At 45.7% G+C, this 23,215-nt stretch overlaps 2 gene segments (V, D, J or C); both read left to right on the plus strand.

Annotated features, from left to right (window-relative positions):
* Window positions 1-4,724: 4,724 nt before the first annotated feature.
* Window positions 4,725-5,245, plus strand: LOC125281873 (immunoglobulin lambda variable 1-40-like). The segment is given in 2 exon segments: window positions 4,725-4,807; window positions 4,917-5,245. Coding segments are annotated over 2 exon segments (387 nt in total).
* A 4,252-nt stretch (window positions 5,246-9,497) lies between these two features.
* On the plus strand, window positions 9,498-9,996 carry LOC125281874 (probable non-functional immunoglobulin lambda variable 5-48). The segment is given in 2 exon segments: window positions 9,498-9,543; window positions 9,656-9,996. Coding segments are annotated over 2 exon segments (387 nt in total).
* The last annotated feature ends 13,219 nt before the right edge of the window (window positions 9,997-23,215 follow it).

Consider the following 23,215-nt stretch of genomic DNA (forward strand, 5'->3'; position numbering starts at 1 on the left):
TTTGCCCTTTCCATAGAGAGGTGCCCCTTCAGAGAGTGAGAAACCGGAGTAATCACGTACAGTGTATATGAGCCATGGTATCTAGAGATAAGACATGTTAGTGAGAATAGACAAGGACCTGGTGAGCTGCTGAAAGCCACTGGGCTCTCAGGGCTTTGGTCCTTGTTGAGATTGGTGCATTGTGACCAGCAGGGGGCGCGGTGGGACTGCCCTATGGTCCCTACATGGCTGCTCAGTGAGGACCCTTCACTCAGTGAGTCTGACCCTGTGTGCTGGGCCCTGTACTCCCTGAGGGGGACTCAGCAGCTGTGCCCTCTCAGCCCTGGAAGAGTCCCCTGAGCAGGGTCCTGTATGGTCTCAGCAGGTGCTTACTCCCAGGGCTCTCCCCATGGCTGAAGCCAATCCCCATCCTCCTCAGTGTGTGGTGTAAGGTGAGGTCCAGTGCCAGGGCTCAGGGAGGGGCGGGGAAGTCAGTGGGTGGAGCCCATTTGCAGGGACAGTCCCTCCAGTGGCAGAGGGTGGAGAAGAAAAGGAGGCCTGGGGCAGCCTGGCCATTTGTGATGAGTAGGGGCTGGGTCAAGAGGCTGGGATTCCTGTCCTTAAGCTCCTCTCTCAACGCCCACATAGGAACAGGACGTGGGTAGTGGGTCCCCATTCTCAGGCTCCATCAGTCCCTCTGGCTCAGATACTGAAAAGTGTTACTCTGGCCCCTGCCCATCACCCAGGAGGGTCTGTGTTTGCAGGTCCATGTCCCAGCCTGTGCTGACCCAGCCGCCCTCCCTCTCTGAATCTCTGGGATCATCCCCCAGACTCACCTGCTCCCTGAGCCGTCACTTTGTGTTGGCATCAACGATATATACTGGTTCCAGCAGCAGCCAGGGTGCTCTCCCCAGTATCTGCTGAGGATCTACTCAGACTCAGATAAGCAGCGATCAGGACCAGGGCTCCGGGTTCCTCAGCTGCTTCTGTGGCTCCAAAGATGCCTCAGGCAATGCAGGGCTTCTGCTCAACTGGAAGTTGCAGGCTGAGGATGAGGCTGACCATTACTGTGCTACACATGGTGGTGGGAGCAGCTACCGTTCCTCACAGTGTCTCAGATCACAAGGAAGTAAGTCCGGGAACCAGAGACCTTGTCTCTGAGCCTCTTGTATTGAGAAGCTTCTGTGCAGGCTCCTGTAGGCGAGAGTCCCCTGTAGGGAGAACTGTCCTTGAGGAGGGAGGAGTGACACACAGACTATGCTGCTGCCTGAGCCAGCACAGGTGTCCCAGGAGCTCACCCAGGTGAGGGGATAGAGCAAAACTGCACATGCGCCCGGCTCTGGGATAAATGAAAAGGAATAAACACTTTGAAAGTGATAACCTCAGTCTCTCCCTTCTGTTGTGTCTCCTTTACTATTCACAGAGAATTTTCTGCTTATCACAGTCTTGGTCTTAAATTGTATGTTTAGAGTCCATATGTTAACACCTCCCTGGTCACAGACACAACCTTCTCTGAAGTCATGACTTCTTCAGACACACTGACATCATCCCCTCTCCACAATCACCCTGTTCTCTCTGTTCCCACCTCCCCCAGGTCTTCAGTCTCTCTCTGCCTCTTCAGGTCTGAACAGTCTCCACACTGGGATTTCAGAGAAAAGTGACAATGTTCTTTCTGTCACTTCCAGTCTCCAGGGTCTTCCTCTAGGGAGGACAAGTAGCAGAAATTGCACCAGTATGCAATTCGTCATAATCTGCTTCCTGCTCTCATACCAAGAATGTAATTCCTACTTCCCACCAGCCTCGGTCGATCTCTGTAATATGTCAATAATATTATTGTATTTACAAAATATGAATGTTCATTCAGTCTTTGAGGGTTGGCACATAGAAGCTATTGGTGTATTTAATTTTTCATCCTCAGAATGACTGAGGCCCCACAGAAGGTCAGTGTTGACGTACTTGACATAGGAGAGAGTGGCTTCATACTTTAACATATACCAACTGTTTTTCTTGTGGCTGAGAATATTTGTTTCTAAAACCATCAGGACACTAACTTAGCCACACATTTTTCCTCCATCAATGAACTCCCACCAATTAGCCCCCTTCCAAATGCCCTCTGATGGGCCCCCCAAGGAGACAGCAGGGTTACATGGAGCACAGAGGAATGGCTGTGATGTGAGGATGCAGGAAATGGGGGCTGCATGGTCACCCCCTGTCCTGTGATTCCTCTGACCTTAAGACTGCACAGCTGTGAGATTTGTGTCCGTGGGGTGAAAATGGACAGATGTCTTCCATTCCACAAACCCAACCTTCTGACTCTGAGGATGTGTTACCAGAGTCCATCTCACCAAATTCCTCTTCCTTGTGTAGAATCCCTCTTCATGCGAGGGTTGTGACCTTTCAGACACTGGTCTTCTTTAGCTCCAAGATCCAGGAGCCTGGAAGTTCTTACAGGGAGCCTGCTCTGGGAATGGGTTTGCATGGAGATCAAACCTCAGGGGGTGGGAAAACATAAGAGGGACAGAGGGACACTTGCCCTCATGCTTGGCCTCTGAAGGAAAGCTATAGTGATAGTACATGGAGAACATTCTCATTCTGGGTGTGTGTGTGTGTGTGTGTGTGTGTGTGTGTGTGTGTGTGTCCCCTCTCTCCTTTCTCCTGTCTCACAGTGTCCTTGAGTCCATAGTTTCCAGGTGTCTCTCTCCCTCAATAAGTCAGGGTCAACCTGGGCTCACCCAGCCATCCTCAGCATTACAATCTCCAAGAGGCAGAATCCCTATCAGCAAGTAACACCTGCGATACTGAGGGTAACAAGATTCCTGTCACCAGGACAGCCATGACATGCCCTGAACACCTGCTCTCCTGGGACGAGGCTGATAATCAGGAGTCACGGAGGGAATCTCTGTCGCTGTGGGCAGCTCAGCTCTGGACACTCTTTGGGCTCTAGTGTGTGCCTGAGGCTGGTCAGTACATTGATTCTGGGGAAAGAGCCTGGTGATGGGGACAGGAGATACATCCTCCCAGGCTCTCGATCCTGGATGACACTCCTCAGTCACCCTGGTGACACCTCCAGTTGGCTGGACTTCTGCTGGAAAGTCTGTCCCAGGCCAGGGCCACAGGGCCTGTGATATCACGGACACAATCCCCTTCATCTCCATGTCTCCACCACTCACCTGTGGGACCTTTAACAGAATCCTCTGGGTCCAGGTGGCCTGGGGTAATAGCAATTCCTTGCTCTACTCATGGGTGGTGGAAGGAGCACTTGCTCTATCTGGACATGCTGGACACAAGGTACAGGGACGAGAGCTTTGCACACATCAGAGGGTGGTCTGACCTCAATCCCCTCTGTCCTGGAAGCTCTGACTGGATGTGGAAATTCCTTCACTGAGACGGCTCTGAGGTTCATAGGAACAAGCTCCTTATGGGGTTTCACTGGGCAGCATATCCGGCTTCCTAGCTGTAGCTCCAGACCTAGGACACAAAATTTATGATAAAAAAAAAATAGTGATTTTTATAAAGTTTACAAATTTCTCTTTTCAACAAAGAACAGAAAGCATCCCTTCCCCATTGTTGTTGCATCCATGGTTTTCGGCAAATCAGTACCCATATTCTCTCTGCAATAAGTGCACATTTGGAAAAGGATACTTGTCATTGCACCTGCATCTTCACAGGACTTTGTCCTCTGGCTTAAATCAATCTGATTGAGGAGGACTTTGCAAAAATAACACAAATCCATTTTAAATGCACATTGGGCTCAGTGGTGACGAATACATAACCTCTGTCACTGGATCCGGTCAGAGCATCTGCAGTTGTTACTCCTTCTCTCCTAGAACGTCTGTCACGATTGCCCTTTGTGCTCTGAGGTCAGTGCCACACACAGCCCCAAGTGCCAGGGCTCCTGCAGACTGTGTCAGTGCTGGGAGGACAGATCCTCAGAGGGAATCACTGCCCACAGGGTGCGGAGAACTGCTGTTTCAAGCAGGTGGAAACAGTGACAGATGACCAAGATTTACAGCGTGTTTACCTCTAGGAAGGCCCACGAGGGCATCTACCCAAAACCTGCAGAGAAGTATTCCCTGTCGCCTCAGAGCTCTGGGAACGTCAGAGGAAGGGCAGACCTGGAAACCGGGGGGGAGTCACATAAGAAGAAAGTACACAGTGTCCGTCACAGAAGGGCCGTGGGTCCATGCGGAACCATCACTGCTCTGAACGTGGTTCTGATATAAAAGGAGTTTGTGTAGAGATGCCACCTCAGTCCTGACTCATGAACAGCCAAGATCGCCATGGACAGACTCGCCTGAGGAGTCTGAGTAGAGCATAAAGTCTGCCCTGAGGTGATGGGAGGACACATAAGGGGACAGCTGGCCTGTTCCTCATGCAGGAAACAGTGGACAGAGCTTCGAGGATGTAGCCACTGTCTCTGATGGGCTCTGGTCACCTTGTCACACAAAGGTGTGTCTGGTACTGGCCACCAGAGGGTGCTGGGGGCCATTTCTGAGGAGTCAGTGGTGATCAGAGCTGGGACCTGACCACTGTGCCCTCTGCTCAGGGCTTGCAGCTCTGACCTCTCAACCCCCTGCCCCACAACAGCCCCTCCCCTTCCCATCCCCCTGACATCCTCAGGCAGAGGAACCTGACACAGGGCCAGGGAGGGGTCAGAGAACTGGGGTCTCATTTGCATGGACAGCCCTCCCTCTCTCAGAGGATGAAAAGGGAAGGGGGAGATTAGAGGAGGCTCTGCTCAGCAGTGGGGCACAGAAGTCAGGACCAGGGATGACCTGCACCATGGCCTTGTCCCCTCTCCTTCTCACCCTCCTTGCTCACTGCACAGGTGACTGGATGCAGGAACAAGTAAAGGGACCCTGGGAGGACATGTGGGTCCCGGGTCCTCCTGTTTGCAGATCCCAGCATCACTCTCTCTGTGTCTCTCCCCCTTTCAGGGTCCTGGGCCCAGTCTGTGCTGACTCAGCCATCCTCCGTGTCTGGGGCCCTGGGCCAGAAGGTCACCATCTCCTGCACTGGAAGCAGCTCCAACATTGGGGGTGGATGGTATGTGAACTGGATCCAACAGCTCCCAGGAACTGCCCCCAGAACGGTCATCTATGGTAATAGCAAACGACCGACGGGGATCCCGGATCGATTCTCTGGCTCCAAGTCTGGCAGCTCAGCCACCCTGACCATCACTGGGCTCCAGGCTGAGGACGAGGCGGATTATTACTGTGCATCGTGGGACAGCAGTCTCAGTGCTCACACAGTGCTCCAGGCATGAGGGGAAGTGAGACAAAAACCCACTTGTCCATCTGTAGAGGGGAACACACGCCAGCAGTTCCTGCTCAGCTTAGCCTGTGATACTCCTTATTCCTTTGCTGACTCCCTGGGCCCGGGTCCATCAGGGGTATCGATTGGGAGCAAGGCTCTCCTGTCACTCCTATCCTCAGAGTCACTCAGAGCAGCCTATTCCTCAATAAAGAGTCTCCACGTGAACAGAAATTTCTTGTTTCATCAGCTGCGGTGTTTTACTTCTAGGCCGGACCATATTACTTTTTCCCCTTCTGCTCTTCAAATATATAAAACATTTTATTTGGTCTCTGAACATATCATGGGACCTCAGCACTCCCCATGTGGTGTTTGAAGAATACCTCAGTCCTGTAGCATCAGAAATTATTATCTACTTGGTTATAAACGGTGCTGCTGCCTAGTTTTGTCTTATTTCCTGATTCTTTGAGAAATAGATGCTCACTTAGAATTGGAAAAATTTTTTTAAAATCCCCAAACTTTTGTCTGTAGAAAAAACCTGCACTTAAATATTTATACCAGTTTCATTGCTAATCATTAAAACTGAAAGCGAGCATAATTCTGTCCACAGAGATTTACCCCAGGTTTATATCTAATCACCCAAACATGGAACCGAACTGAGATGCCAGCAAATAGGAAGCACATTTATAAAAAGGGACAGAATACATAGTATGGTTAAAGTTACATCATATATGGGAAGTAGCGAACACTCTGGAGAGAGTGCTAACATCTGCAGTTTCTGGGAGGATAAAAGAGACAACAGGGTTGATCATGTGAAGAAAGGAAAATGTTTCTGAGCAACAGAATGATTCTATAGGATCCTGTCACAGCACTGAAATGACACTATGACACTGTCAGGGTCACTGAACACTGTACAGCCACGTGACAGAACCCAAAGGGTGCAGGTACAACTCATTTGGGAGGTTTGAGCCCCTGAATGGCACGCGGACTGTGACAAACCCACGTACCTGCAGCACAGACGTGTGAGCTCAGCTCAGGGCAGGGCTCAGGGGACACTGCTGAGCTGAGTGATGGTGAAAATGAGTGGAGCCCATCAGTGTAAAGTCACAAGAGACTGCGTGTGAGCTCTGTGCTCTAGTAGGTAAGCTTGTGTCCCGTGGGGAACAGGTGAATTATGTTCACAGGGCTGCACTGCATCCTGGAATTGAACAATCAAGTCAGTGGTGGAGCCAGATTTCTCCCATTAGGAATGGAAGTTCACAGAAATAACCAAGGAAGGAGGCTTGAGTGAAGCGTGTGGTCACGGGTTAGAGCTGGAACTGGCAGCTTGGAATCGTGTGTCGTTTGATGTAGACAGATAATCACCTGTGGAAACAGTCACCGCTCTCTAATACCATTCTCCCGGAGAACACGTGGGCTTCTTTAGAGAAATCTTTTTTTTTTTAAAAGATTTTTATCTATTTATTCAACAGAGATAGAGACAGCCAGCGAGAGAGGGAACACAAGCAGGGGGAGTGGGAGAGGAAGAAGCAGGCTCATAGCAGAGGAGCCTGATGTGGGGCTCGATCCCAGAACGCCAGGATCACACCCTGAGCCGAAGGCAGATGCTTAACCGCTGTGCCACCCAGGCGCCCCTTCTTTGGAGAAATCTTAATCTCCAGACCAGGAATTCCACAGGGTGAGTGTGGAGCACTTTCTAGGGTCAAAAAGTGAAGAAACCTTCAAGTCAAACACAAGCACATCAGCACACCCAGCACACACACACACACACACACACACACACACCAGGGTGTGTCAAGGAGCTCAGGAGCCAACTTAAAATGCTTCCATTGTGTAAAACTGGAAAGATGTGAGCAACCAAATAAATGTAATAGTATCAGGTTATAACTCAAAGCCTAAAATAGCTGTCCATGGTCCATATTGTTCACTCTTTGAACAAATGAATAAATGGAGGAAGAAGAGACACATTCCAGCACAGACAGATTTAAAGTAACAGGTGCAAACACTTAGTATGAAGGGTATCGGGCATGATCCCCACTCAGCAAGTGTGGACAAAGTCACCCAAACAAGGAGAGTCTGAGAAAGTGTCACAGTGAGAGAAGCTTAAGGAGCCATCACAACTAAATGCCACAGAGAATTCTGAACTGGATCTTAGAACAGCAAAGGGACATTAGGTAAAAACTAAGACAATCTGAATAAAATCTGAATAAACCATGGTTGTTAATTTTTATGGGTTGAACTGTATCTTCATCAATTGATGTGATAAAAGTTCTAAAACTCTTTATTTCAGGATGTGACCTCATATGGACATGGGGTTGCTGCAGATGTAGTCAGCTAAGGTGAGACCAGTAAGGTTTACTCTCATGTGTCATGGATTTTTTTTTCTCTCTCTTTGGTTTTCCTCTGACTCTATGGTTGAAATGATGCTGAAACACATCACAGTATTTTAGAGAACAGAACCTAGGAATCCAACCTTCATTGTCAAAGAAGACCCTCATATTACAGAAAAAATAGAGAAAATGCAGTTTTTTTATTACTCTGAATCCATGAAGGCATTTACCAAATGAGCACCATGAAGCCTCGATCTTGGTGGGATGCCTTGTTCTGGGAGCCCCTTGATGTAGGAGTAGAGAAAGAAGTTCTAAGAAGAGGGAGGTCCCTTCTACAGTGTAAGGATATATTTCCATCCTCATACTGAGAATAACTACAAAACTGGACTAATAAAAAGGAAAATGAATCCTAAGTATATCAGAGTGATGCAAGACATACTGAATTCCCAGGTTAACCGTAAAAGGAAATGAAAACTAGAGTGGGAAGTGTGAACAGTGGACACATTTTTGTTGATAGTATTTTAGTCTCATGACCAATGCAGACATCAAATGCGTGGGCCTGTGCCCTGGGGGTTATGGGAAGTTCCAGGAGACTCGTAATACAGCAACACCAACATTAGTCTCACTGTAAGGATGGAGACTTTTATCAGGTGTGAACCAGAAGTGAACTCTGGGAAACATTAGGCCACTGAGTGAGTGTATCCTTACAACATTCTCTTTCTATGCCTTTCCCAGAAACAGCCCTTACGATTTCTGCAAAGCAGCTCCACTGTCCCCTGCCCAGTGACAGAGCTGCCCTGATGCACAGCTGGGTCATCCAGCTTTGTCTAGAAAGTCCTGTAATTACATAGGCACACATTTCCATCTCCCATGGAACAGCGCTTATCCTGGAGTGAGAAATTACTGTAAACGAGCACAAAGATCAGAAACATAGTACGGGTCTCCCCAACATTGGAAAGTTCTCTTTACACCACTTAGCTTTTATGGAATATTTACATTCGTAGCTGCTTTTAGTACTAAAAGAAATCTCAAGCAGATTTTCAGTTTCACACACACACAAAAAAGTGTTGACATAGCCCGGAGCATTAGTTGTGCAGGGAGCCTCTACAGGACAGTGCAGAACCCAGAAGCATGAGGGGGGCCTTCCAGCACCTTCCCTGAGATCTACACACAGCAGCTCAGCATTAGGCCACCAAAGCTGTGACCCGTGTATGTTATCATATATGCTTTATCTCCATTTGTGTTGAACATCTGAATGCAGATTGTGTCCTTTGGGATTAGAGATACCCAAGAAAAGTTATTTAACCTTTGAATCTGGAAACATGCAAAGATTATCATATCAATTAATGTTACATACTTCTTTGCCTCATGCCATTGGGGCTTCCTAAGGTTTGTTGGGGATGATGTACTTTCAGACAGCAGGGGAAACATGCACTAAGTCTTGGCCCACGGATGTGTGTATCCACAGGGATGTGATGAGCTGCAGAAATCAGCTGGGCTCTCAGGGCTTTGGGACACAGGGACCACTGTGCCCATGACCAACAGGGGGCGCCGTGGGACTGCCCTGTGGTCCCTACTCATTCACTTCTTGAGGAACTTTCACTGAAGGGAACTTGGCCTGGGGATTGGGGTCTGTGCTCCCTGATGGGGACTCAGCAGCTATGTCCTCTCAGCCCTGGCAGAGTCCCCTGAGCAGGGAGCTGTGTGTGGTCTCAGCAGGTGCTTCCTCCCAGGGCTCTCCCCAGGGCTGAAGCCACCCCCATCCTCCTCAGTGTGTGGTGTTAGCTGAGCTCCAGCACCAGGAATCAGAGAGGGGCTGGGCAGTAACTGGGTGGAGCCCATTTGCATGGACAGCCCCTCTTGTAACAGAGGGTGGAGGAGAAAAGGAGGCCTGGGGCAGCCCAGCCCACTGTGGGGACCAGTGTCTGTGTCACCATGGCCTGGACTCCTGTCCGCCTTATGCTCCTCTCCTATTGTACAGGTAGGGACAGACCTCGGACAAACTGGCAGCTATCAAAGTCACTCTTCCTGAGGTCAACTTCTTGTTAAATTTCTCCCTCTTTCTTGTTCCATTAACCACACTGTGTTTGCAGGTTCCCTGTCCCAGCATGTGCTGACCCAGCCGCCCTCCCTCTCTGCATCTCTGGGATCATCCGCCAGACTCACCTGCACCTTCAGCACTGGATTCAGTGTTGGCAGCTACCAAACATACTGGATCCAGCAGCAGCCAGGGAGCCCTCCCCAGTATCTGCTGAGGTTCTACTCAGACTCAGATAAGCACCAAGGTTCCGGGGTCCCCAGGCACTTCTCTGGCTCCAAAGATGCCTCGGCCAATGCAGGGCTTCTGCTCATCTCCGGGCTGCAGGCTGAGGACGAGGCTGACTATTACTGTGGTATGTATCATGGCAGTGAGAGCAGCTACCATTACTCATAGTGTCTCAGATAAGGAGGAAGTGAGACAAAAACCCCTCCAATGACAGGTCTTTTCCCTGAGCCTCTTTTATTGAGAAACTTTTGTGGAGGCTTGTAGGAGAGAGTCCTGGTGGGAGGACCTGACCTGGAGTAGGGAGGTCTGACACACAGACTATGCTGTCGCCTGAGCCAGCACAGGTGTCCCAGGAGCTCACCTAGGTGAGGGTTAGTGCCCGCCTGCACATGCTCCAGGCTCTGGTGTAAATTAAAAATAATAATAAATATGCAGTGACTTTACGTATATGTAGAAGGTTTGGCCACCAGCCCCATGATCAAACTGACAATATTTCCATCACCTTCTGAGAAATCCCCAACGCACCTGCAGTCAGGCCAGTGTCGCCCCCCCCCCCCAGCTCAACGTAATGTGGCCCCCAATTCCCTCCTGTCTGTGGCGAGCTCCCTACTGTGCACATTTCACAGGGACTGAACCACCGAACAGGCGCCATTGTAGGTGCTCCATTCACTGGCAGGAGCAGCGTGTGCACTGCTGTGGGGACGTCAGCGCCACCGTCTGTAAATATGGAGATAATGTCATGTATGTACATGTCACCCTTTTGTGGAGACCTTGCTGATCTATCTGGATGCTTCCAATTTTAATGCATAGGATGTTAAAATGTTCATGATTTATGTTTCCATAGTGGTTTATAAAATAATTAAGGGTTTCAATATTTTTCATTTTTATTTTCCGATATCAAATATCCCTTATCAAGTTTTTTGTGGGTGGGTTTTGTTCAAAATAATAATTTAGCCAGTGGTTGTTTTATTCTGTTTGAAAAATAATATTACGTGTTAATTAAAAATTTTTTTTCTAGTTATTTTGGTTTACTTCTCATGGGAGTTGAACTGTGTCTCCCCCTCCTGTTTTGCTATTTTCCTGTGACTGGCCAATGCTAAATGTCTCCTTCTCCTCTTTTCCCATCACTATGGTGTTTCCAGGGCTCCCCTCCTGAGGTTCTCACCCCATCTGCCCACAGCACTGCCTCTGAGACCTCCTGGTCACCCTGGATGCCTGTCCTGTGGTCGGGACTCCCCCTTGCTGTCCTGTGTCTTCACACTCAGGGTACTTTCTTCTCTGATGATGGTTCAGGCCACTGCTACCTTCCCCTTCTGTCTCCCATAGACATTTTGGAACTGACTTTTCTTCCCACTGATGCTCAAGACATATGGAGTTAGTGTGGGAGCGAGGCCGCCCGGGTCTCCAGTTTATTTGTGCATTTATGTATTCTATTGTTTTCATTTACAGGACCTGAGAAGTTGGTGTATGACGTATCTCATGTGTTAACATGGTATGAGTCTTGTGTAGTTTCCTGTCTTCTTAATTGTGGAGGTGTTTTGAAGACGTATTATTTTTGTGCAGTGGAAGTATATTGCATACATTTTAAAAATATTAACAATTATAAATACTTCTGAAAAGGATTCTTCTTCCCTAATACCCTGGATGAAATTGGATCCTCTCAAAGACTGTATATTGACATCATAGCCCTTAGGACCTAAGAATGTGACTTTGGGAGTCGGTTAAGATGGTGGAGGAGTAGGGGTCCCCTTTTTCAGCTGGTCCCCTGAGTCGAGCTGGATAGGTACCAGACCATCGAGAACACACACGGAATCACCTGAGACGAAGGAAGATAATCTGGATCTCTACAAATGAACACCACCAGCACTGAGTTTTGAGGTACGAAGCGGGGAGCCATCAATCCATGCACAGATATCGGAAGATAAATGGAAGGGGGAGGGAGCCTCCGCACTTGGATGCCAGGATGCGGTAGCCACCTGCACTGGGGAGCGGGCTAACTTGCTGACCGGCACCCGCCAGAGAACAGACTGAGATCCTGAGCTGGGGAATGCTCGCGATCAGTCTGAAAATCGGAGCTCCAGAGTGCGCGCGAGCCACACTGAAATGGAGCTACGGAGTGGGCAGGGGTGTCTGGCGGCTGGCAGTGTTAGAAACACAAAGGACAGAGACATGCGGGTCCTGGAAGTGAGGGCTGGGATGCAGGCTGTGGGGCGCACATCCCGGGACACTGTAGGGTTTAGCAGCACCAACAGAAGCAGAGTTAGAGTGGCCAGAGGAGCTCAGTGGAGAGTGGACTGCAATCCCTCTGTCTGAGACAGAGGCTGGGATGTGGCTACTGCTGCTCTGACTGTCAGAAGAGGCACAGCAAACCACCAGGAAAAGCCGCCAGAGAACAAAAGCCTGGAAACACCGGCTCACAGTGTGCCCATCCCCATCCCCCCACTCAGGAGACAGGGAGACTCTACCCAAACAAGGTTGCCTGAGTATCAGAGCGGCAGACCCCTCCCCCAGAAGGCAGACTGAAAAATCAAGAAGCCCATATCCCTAAGTTCCCTATAAAACAAGTGCACGCTGCCTGGTTCCTGGTCAATAATTTGGACTCTGGACAACCCTGCAACCTATCCTCATCAGAATGACGAGAAGGAGAATTCCCACCCAGCAAAGAAAAGACCATGAGTCTGTGGGCTCTGCCATGGAACTAACAGTTATGGATATAACCAAATTATCAGAAATGGAGTTCAGAGTAACAATGGTCAAGATGATGTATAGACTTGAAAAAAAATATTAATGAAAATATAACAAGAATATAGAATCTCTAATGGCGGAAATGAGAGCATATCTGGCAGAAATTAAAAATACTATGAATCAAATGCAGTCAAAACTAGATGCTCTGACGGCCAGGGTGAATGAGGCAGAAGAATGTATTGGTGAATAGGAGGATTGGTTATTAGTAGAAGAGAAAGCTAAAATAGAAACTGGGCTCAAAAAACTCCAATCTCAAGAATATAAGTTATGGGTGATTACTGACTCAATGAAATGTTCCAATGTCAGAATCATCGGCATCCCCGAGGGGGTGGAGAAAAACAGAGGTCTAGAAGAGATATTTGAACAAATTTTAGCTGAAAACTTCCCTAATCTAGCAAAGGAAACAAGCATTCATGTCCAAGAGGCAGAGAGGACCCCTCCCAAGCTCAACCATGACAAACCTACACCACGTCACTTCATAGTGCAATTCGCAAATATTAGATCCAAGGACACAGAATTGAAGGCGGGCAGGGCAAAGAAATCTCTCACGTACCAAGGCAAAGGTATCAGAATTACGTCAGACCTGTCTACACAGACCTGGAATGAAAGAAAGGGTTGGGGAGGCATTTTTAAAGCTCTTTCAGAGAAAAACATGCAGCCAAGGATACTTTATCCAGCAAGGCTGTCATTCAGAATTGATGGAGAGATAAAGAACTTCCAGAATTGCCAGTCATTGACCAATTTCATAACCACGAAACCAGCCCTACAGGAGATATTAAGGGGGGTTCTATAAAAGTAAAAAGGTCCCAAGACTGATACAGAACAGAAAATCACACTATATAGAAACAAAGACTCTACAGGCAACATGGCACCATTAAAATCATATCTTTCAATAATCAATCTCAATGTAAATGCCCTAAATGCTCCCATAAGATGACACAGGATTGCAGATTGGATAAAAAGACATGACCCATCCATTTGCTGTCTACAAGAGACCCATTTGAACCTAAAGATACATTCAGACTGAAAGTAAAGGGATGGAATACCATCTTTCATGCCAATGGACCTCAAAAGAAAGCTGGGGTAGCCATTCTCATATCAGACAGATTGGATTTTAAACTAAAGACTATAGTTAGAGATACAGAAGGGCACTTTATTATTCTGAAAGGATGTATCCAACAAGTGGATATGACAATTATAAATACCTATGCCCCCAACAGGGGAGCAGCAAGATACACAAGCCAACTCTTAACCAGAATAAAGAGACATATAGATAAAAATACGTTAACAGTAGGGGAGCTCAACACTACAGTATCAGCAATAGATAGATCACCTACACAGAAAATCAACAAAGAAACAATAGCTTTGAATTCCATACTAGACGAGTTGGACCTCATAGGTATATATAGAACACTACAACCCAGAACGAAGGAATACTCATTCTATTCTAATGCCCCTGGAACATTCTCAGGAATAGAACATGCTCTGGGTCATAAAACAGGTCTCTACTGATACCAAAAGACTGAAATTATTACCTGCGTATTCTCAGACCACAATGCTTTGAAATTGGAACTCAACCACAAGGAAAAATTTGGAAGAAACTCAAACACTTGGAAACTAGGAACCATCCTGCTGAAGAATGATTCGATAAACCAGGAAATCAAAAATCAATTTTAACAATTTATGGAGACCAATGAGAATGAATACATAATGGTCCAAAACCAATGGGACACTGCAAAGGCAGTCCTAAGGGGAAAATACATAGCCATCCAAGCCTCACTCAAAAGAATGGAAAAATCTAAAATGCAGTTTTTATATTCTCACCTCAAGAAGCTGGAACAGCAACAGAGGAACAGGCCTAATCCACACACGAGAAAGCAGTTGAACAAGATTAGAGCAGAGATCAATGAATTAGAAACCAGGAGTACAGTAGAGAAGAACAACAGAACTAGAGGCTGGTTCTTTGAAAGAATAAATAAAATAGACAAGCCACTGGCAAGACTCATCCAAAAGAATAGAGAAAGGACCCAAATTAATAAAATTATGAATGAAAAAGGAGAGGTCACAATCAACACCAATGAAATAGGAAGGATTATTAGAAACTTTTATCAACAGCTTTATGCCAATAAATTAAGCAACCTGGGAGAGATGGAGGCCTTCCTGGAATCCTATAAACTACTAAGACAGAAACAGGAAGAAATTGATTTTTTAAACAGATCAATTAATTTTGAAGAGATTGAAACAGTGATTACAAACCTTCCAAAAAACAAATCTCCAGGGCCTGATGGATTCCCCAGAGAATTCTACCAAACATTCAAAGAAGAAATAATACCTATTCTCCTATAGTTTTTTCAGAAAATGGAAACAGAAGGATAACTACCAAACTCATTCTATGAGACCAATATTACCTTGATCCCCAAACCAGGCAAAGACCCCTTCAAAAAGGAGAATTACAGACCGATTTCCCTGATGAATATGGATGCCAAAATTCTCAACAAGATCCTAGTTAAAAGGATCCAACAGGACATTAACAGGATTATCCATCATGACCAAGTGCGATTGATCCCTGGCATGCAAGGGTGGTTCAATATTCGCAAATCTATCTGTGTGATAGATTATATCAACAAGAAAAAAGCCAAAAATCATATGATTCGCTCAAGAGATGCAGAAAAAGCATTTGACAGAATACAGCATCCTTTCCTGATTAAAACCCTTCAGAGTGTAGGGATAGAGGGTACATTCCTCAATCTCATAAAAACCATCTATGAAAAGCCTACAGCAAATATCATTCTCAATGGAGAAAAGCTAGAAGCCTTTCCCTCAAGATCAGGAACATGACAAGGATGCCCGCTCTCACCATTATTATTCAACATAGTACTAGAAGTCCTTGCAACAGCAATCAGAACACAAAAAGGGATAAAAGGTATCTAAATCAGCAAAGAAGAAATCAAACTGTCTCTCTTCACAGATGACATGGTACTGTATATGGAAATCCCAAAAGAATCCTCTCCCAAACTATTAGACGTTATAGAGCAATTCAGTAATGTGGCAGGATATAAAATCAATGCTCAGAAAACAGTTGCAATTCTATACACGAGCAATGAGACTGAAGAAAGAGAATTTAGGGAATCCATCCCATTTACAATAGCACCAAAAATCATACGTTATCTTGGAATTAACTTAACCAGAGATGTAAAGGAACTGTATTCTAGAAACTACAAATCACTCTTGAAGGACATTGAAGAAAAAGACACAAAAAGATGGAGAAATATTCCATGCTCATGGATCGGAAGAATTAACGTAGTTAAAATGTCCATACTACCTAGAGCAATTGACACTTTCAAAGCTATCCCGATCAAAAGACCAATGACATTTTTCAAAGAACTGGAACAAACAGCCCTTAAATTTGTGTGGAACCTGAAAAAGCCCTGAATCGCCAAGAAAATGTTGAAAAGGAAAAACAAACCTGGGGGCATCACAATGCCAGATTTCAAGTTGTATTACAAGGCTGTGATCACAAAGACAGCATGGTACTGGCACAAAAACAGACACATAGACCAATGGAACAGAATAGAGAACCCAGAAATGGACCCTTGGCTCTTTGGGCAACTAATCTTTGACAAAGCGGGAAAAAACATCCAGTGGAAAAAAGAAAGTGTCTTCAGTAGATTGTGCTGGTAAAATTGGACAGCTACATGCAAAAGAATGGAACTTGACCACTCTCTCACACCATACACAACGATCAAATCCAAATGGATGAAAGACTTCGATGTCAGACAGGAATCCATCAAAATCCTAGAGGAGAGCATAGACAGCAACCTCTATGACATTGGCCACAACAACCTTTTTCATGACACATCTCCAAAGGCAAGAGAAACAAAAGATAAAATGAACTTGAGGGACTTCATCAGGATAAAAAGCTTGTGCACAGCCAAGGAAACAGTAAAAAAAAACTAAGAGGCAATCCACGGAATGGGAGAAGATATTTTCAAATGACACTACAGATAAAAGACTGGTATCCAAGATCTACAAAGAATTTCTCAAACTCAATACACAAGAAACACATAAACAAATCATAAAATGGGCAGAAGATATGAATAGACACTTTTCCATTGAAGACATACAAATGGTTAACAGACACATGAAAAAATGTTCACAATCATTAGCCATCAGGGAAATTCAAATAAAAACCACACTGAGATGCTACCTTACACCAGTTAGAATGGCAAATTTGACAAGTCAAGAAACAACAATTGTTGGAGAGGATGTGGAGAAAGGGGATCCGTCCTAAATTGTTGGTGGGAATGCTGGTTGGTACAGCCACTCTGGAAAACAGTGTGGAGGTCCCTTAAAAAGTTTAAAATTGAGCTACCCTATGACCCAGACATTGCAATACTGGGTATTTACCCCAAATATACAGACGTAGTGAAGTGAAGGGCCATATGCACCCCAATATTCATAGCACTATTGTCCACAATAACTAAATCATGGAAGGAGCCGAGATGCCCTTCAACAGATGACCTGATTAAGAAGATGTGGTCCATATATACAATGGAATATTACTCAGCTATCAAAAAGAACGAATTCTCAACATTTGCTGCAACATGGACGGCACTGAAGGAGATAATGCTTAGTGAAATAAGTCAAGCAGAGAAAGACAATTATCATATGGTTTCTCTCATTTATGGAACATAAGAACTGGGAAGATCGGTAGGAGAAGAAAGGGATAAAGAAAGGGGAGGTAATCAGAAGGGGAATGGACCATGAGAGACTATGGACTCTGAGAAACAAACTGAGGGCTTCAGAGGGGAGGGGTGTGGGGGAATGGGATAGGCTGGTGATGGGTAGTAAGGAGGGCATGTATTGCATGGTGCACTGGGTGTTATACGCAACTAATGAATCTTCGAACTTTACATAAAAAACCAGGGATGTACTGTATGGTGACTAACATAGTATAATAAAAAATATTATTATAATAAAAAAACCCAAAAAAACCCAAATGAATAAAAAAAAAGAATGTGACTTTTTTCGGAAATGGGGTTGTCCCAAATGTAATTAGTAAAGGTGAGGCGATAATGGGGTGAGGTGGTCTCCTAATCCAACATGTCTCGTGTGCTTGTAACAAAACAGCCAGATGGAGACAAGGCAGGTACTGTTGGGAGGTGGAGGCAGGGACTGTGGGTGTGTAGCTGCAGCCAGCGAATGCCAACACTGACCTGCAAACCTCTCATGGTTGTGTAGAAGCAAGCAGATTGCCTCTGCAGGTTTCAGAGGGAACACAGCCAGCCCTGCAGACATTGGGGCTGTGTGAGAACAGCAGAAATGCATTTCCACTGTTTTAAGCCACCCAGACTGTGGTACCGTATTACGGCAGCCCTAGAAAAAGAACACACCTAAAAATCAATATATATAAACATAGGAAAGGTCACTAATAAGTGGAGAAATACAACTTAACAATGAAATTATTTCTCAGTTATAAAATTGGTAAATATTAACATTGATTTTATCCTCTGTAATAAGTGTGCTGAGTAGGAACTCTCATACGTGTTTGGTGAGGGTATAAATTGGTGAATCAGTTTTGGAGCATAAATTTAAAATTTTTATCAAACACTAAATATATATATGGTTTCCATCGTGTTACATTTTTAGAAGTCTATTATGAATGAAAATTATCTAACTAATACACTCCAAAATGAATATCCAGGCATATCTAGTTTAGAGATGTTACAATAACAACAATTGAGATCAACTCGGATATTTCTCCATGGAAAAGTGGCCAGATCATGGCAAATTATCCTATGGAATAATGACAAACTATGAATAAAAAAAAACAAATATTGATCATATTTTATATGTGAAAGACAGTCAAAAAGCTTGATTATGTTATGTTTTATATATATATATATACACATATATATACACACACACACACACACATATATATATGAAATACATGTAAATGTGTGAATATATATATATATATATATAATTACTTGAGCACATTCTTGAGAGTGTTATCAGTTGTCCATTCAGGAAGAAGTAAGTGTCTGTGGAACAGAGGAGTTGGTTGTCAGTGGTTGGTATCATATCAATTTTATAGGCCATTTATACTAATATTATTTAATATCATTTCTTTTACGGAGAAAATTGTAAAAGAAGGCTAAAAATACCCTAAATGCATCAGGGAGCCAATACAAAATGACTTTTGTGAGGGTAATATTCAAGAATAAGTGAGAACCTACCGAAGTTTAAAAGGACAAAAAACATGATATCCTCACAGCAAAGACAGCGATAAAGACAAGATACATACCACGGGGGCAGGTGAACCAGCAGGAGACCCTGACAACAACAACAATATCCAAATAAGCCTGCTTGTAAGGGTAACTCAAGTGGAATTATTACCAGGGTGGAATCAGTGGGCTTCTCTGGGGGACTTTAAGCCTTGAGCTTGGTTCAAGTGCATTGCGTCCCAGTCGTGAAGCCAGGGGCCAGGCAGAAGGAAACTGAAATATCAGGTGATCCTGAAATATCTCCTAACATAAATGTTTCAGTTAGTTGTCTAGCTGAGGAGACTGGTGACTTGGAAAAATGAATAGCTCAACCCCACACCAGCAGGGGGCGCAGGAGGGCTGCTCCTGAGGGCTCAGGGTCAGGGCCAGGAAGACCAGGAAAATCTATCACTGACCTTTCCACACTTAGAAAAGCAGGGTCCTCACTGTGTGTGACTTTCCTGCACCTGGGCCCCCAGGGGCCACAAGAGCCCTCAGCTCAGATTCACACATCCCTCATAATTCGTCCTCCACTGCATCACAAAGTAAATTGTCTAGACCTGATTTTCATGGAAAGATAGTTGGACAGGACCATCACATAACAAAAATACATTTGCTTTATGAACTCATGCTGTAATGGTCCCTGGGCAAAGGATAGGACACACAGGGGGAGGGACTGTCTCCATGCCAGCAAATAGGCCTCAGCAAGCAGAGCTCTGGGGCTTCTCCACCATGGCCTGGATTCTTCTCTTTACCTCCTCACTGAGTGAATAGAGAGTTTCCTTTAGGGGAAAGTGTACAGATAGGGGGGTGATGAAGACATTGGCTCTCCTTTTCGCTCCTGTCATCTGGGTACAAGTCTTTGTCTTTGATCTTTCTGACACCTTCTGATCTGAGTTCCAGGGTCCTAGGTCATATGGGGCTCATTCTGCCCTCCACAGTGTTTAAGTCTTTGTAGAAAAAAAACATGGTTTATAATATATATATTAAAATAGAGGGTTTGTTGCATTCTAGAAAATCAATGTAGGGAACACAACCCAAAAGAAGAGTATCTGGTATGAAAATTAGAGGAAGATCTCATTTATGAACATAGCTAATAGTTGCACAAATGACTCAAAATATGAGCTACTAGAAGCCATGTTATCGGGGAGCCTGGGTGGCAGTTACGTGTCGGCCTTTGGCTCAAGTCATGATCTTGGGGTTCTGGGATCAAGCTCCGCTTGGGGTACCTGCTCAGTTTGGAGCCTGCTTCTTCCTCTCGCTCTGCCCCCCCCCCCGCCACTTATGCTCTCTTGCTCTCGCTCTCTCTGTTGTATAAAGAAAATCTTTAAAAAAGAATCCATTTTATCTTAGGAAAAATTGACCTTGAGCATCAGGGAGAATTTGGGCTGAGACTGGGTTGTGTGAGGAATATGGAATGTGTGGAATCAGATATTACGTGGCATGGACTGTGGATCAGATGCCCAAATAGGGTAGAGCTAATGATCTCCCAGTGCTGGTTCTCTGACCCTCTCTGGAAGAAAGCAGTGGAGTCACTAGACACACTGCAAGGGACACACACACCTATAGAGTGACCTGGTGAGCCTGCATCAGCATCCCCTCAGAGATCCGAGCCGTGCCCAGAGGAAGCTCCTCCCTGACTCATGCAAGACCACACAGGACATACAGGGGGCGCTGCTCTATCTACTTCCTGCATGTGAGGGGCTTCTGGTATTCTGGTGCTTCTCCCATGTCCAGCCTATCAACCCCACCATTCTGCTCTGGCTGCAGATCCCACCCAGACCTGACCCATAGGAAAGTGAATAGGACCCTGGTGTCTGGGAAATGCCTGGGAAAATGTGTCCAGGTGGGCACCCTCAGGGACCCTTGCTGCTAGTTATGACTTCCATGTGCTTGTGATGAAATAAATATGTCATAGGTGCTTGATCTGCCATTATTTCACAGTTGTTATTTCATTCTGATCTTTTTCATTTATTCCAAATACTTTATAGTGACTTATGTAAACTGATATCGTTCATGATTTCAACTTTCCAATTCTTTCTTTTGAGTGTGAATTCTGCTCCTCACCTCAAAATTTCATAGGTATGAAATTATCTATTGTATTCTAAAGTGTCAGGAATGCATAAGTGTAATAGGAACATCATTTAGCACAAGTTTTTTTTCTCTGATGTGAGTTGGGGCTCTCAAACACAAGAAGAGAAAGGGAAAAAAATTATGCAGGATTTAACAAACCAACAATTTAGTAGTGATTCCAAACTGAATACCAATCATTTTTATATCTCAAAAGAACACCAGCCCTCAGCCTCATCTTCTCTATTTCTGGAGACACTTTACCGCCCTGCCACTCCTCTTTCCTCCCAGTCCCTTACCCAGCCATCCCAGTCCCTCTGATCCTCAGCAGAGCACAAACGGAACTGGAGTTCAAAAACCTCCATGATGGTCACACCCACTTGTTCTTCCAGTGTCTTTTTCATTTCTTATAAAGACATACATGTCCATATGTTGTTATACCTGATGGGGCAAACTGTCTCATGAATTCATTGTGACCCTCTGTCTCTTATCCACAAAACTTGCAGGTACATTGAAGCTAATTCTTATAATTGATGGTTTCTTAGAACAAAGGAGGATGTTTTCCCCAGCCTGGCGGGGCTGGTCAGTGTGCTGCCCCCATCCCTGGTTGGCTCACACTAAGCAACTGCAGACAGGGTCCATGACTGAGTCAGAGGAGACCACCATCCCTACACTCCTCATACATGGGCTTTGAGATTCCCTGTGTCCTCATTTCTGGAGGACTGACTGTTAAGATCCTCCCAGAAGACAAGAAGAGGTAGCCCTGGGAAGAGAAGAGAATGTTCCAGGGTTAGATTTGTGGTAACCTAGAAGCAGGGCCAGGAGGTGGAGCACACACCCATCTCCTCATTCAGTTCTCAGGCTTCCCAACGAGGAACCCTGGGATAGAGGTCACCAAGGTCATTGGGGATGTGATTTGGTAAAGATGCCCCCCTGACACATAGTGTCCCAGGTCACCCTGCAGTCATTGGAGTGTGTGAGGTCCCAGCATCTACTCCTTTCAAGATATCCCAGGGGACCTATGGGGACTCCTGGGGCAGAGAGAGAGAAGAAGCTGATTTGCATGAAGCGCCTTCTCCTCCTAATAGGTCTGGAGACATGAAAAGGTCCAGGGACACCCGACTCCAGCTCAAGATTCTGTGAGGGCCGCACACTGTGAGGGTCCCCAACATGGTCTGGATGGTGCTTCTTCTTGGGCTCCTTGCATATGGCTCAAGTCAGACGTAGGGACTCTGTCCGTGGTGGAGGGGGCACATAAAAGCAGCGTCCCAAGTGCTTCTTGTCTCCCATTACAACACTGTTCTCTCCTGTTGGTTATAGGAGAAGATTCTCAAGCTGTGGTGATCCAGGAGCCATCCCTGTCACTGTCTCCAGGAGGGACAGTCACACTCACTTGTGGCCTCAGCTCTTTCTCAGTCTCTACTAGTAACTCCCGTCACTGGTTCCAGCAGACCCCAGGCCAGGCCCCCTGCATGCACATCTACAGCACAAGCCGCCACCCCTCTGGTGTCCCTGAGCACTTCTCTGGATCCATCTCTGGAACAAAGCCATCCTCACTATCACGATGGTCCAATGTGAGGATGAGGCCGACTATTGCTGTTTGCTGTCTGTGGGTGGTGGTCTTTACACAGTGATTTACATCCATGAGGAAGTGCAGCCAGAACCTCCCCAAGTGCTCAGAATGGCTCAGCCTCAGAGACGGGAGAGAAAGGAGGGGGGTTATGGTCACCAGCACCATGGGAAGGGAAGCTCCCTGTCCCCATGATCCTGTTTCTAGGTTCATGGCCAAGTGTCCCCCATCTTGAGTATCTCAGGGTGTGTCCGTCTTTCCAGTGTGACCCTCCCAGACTGTGCTTCTTCTTCCATCTGCCTAAAGTGTTGAGTGAGGGCTCAGTTCCATTATATAGATTAATACCAAGATTCAATGTGCTGCTACCAAGAAGGACCATTGTCCAGAGAACACTGGTGGTTATAACTGTATTCATTAATTTCATAATGAGAGGCAAATTAATATTTTTTTAATTGGAAGCTTGATAAAAATGTGATGCTCCATCCTAGACCTTCTAAATCTGAAACCTGTGTTGGTTTTCATAGATCTACGTTTAACAAGTCCTCCAGGAGACTTGTATGAACGCTGATGTTTGAGAAGCATCACTTCTTTTATTATTATGAAATTATTTCTGAAAGTATTTCTTTAGAGTGCCATGAGAATAACATGTTCTAACTCAATCATTCCCCAAATCCCACAGAACACCAAAGAACACTGAGAAACAGATTCAAAATCTCAGTCCACTGGTGGTCAC

Source organism: Ursus arctos, unplaced genomic scaffold (genome assembly GCF_023065955.2).
Source record: "Ursus arctos isolate Adak ecotype North America unplaced genomic scaffold, UrsArc2.0 scaffold_34, whole genome shotgun sequence".
Taxonomy (NCBI): domain Eukaryota; kingdom Metazoa; phylum Chordata; class Mammalia; order Carnivora; family Ursidae; genus Ursus; species Ursus arctos.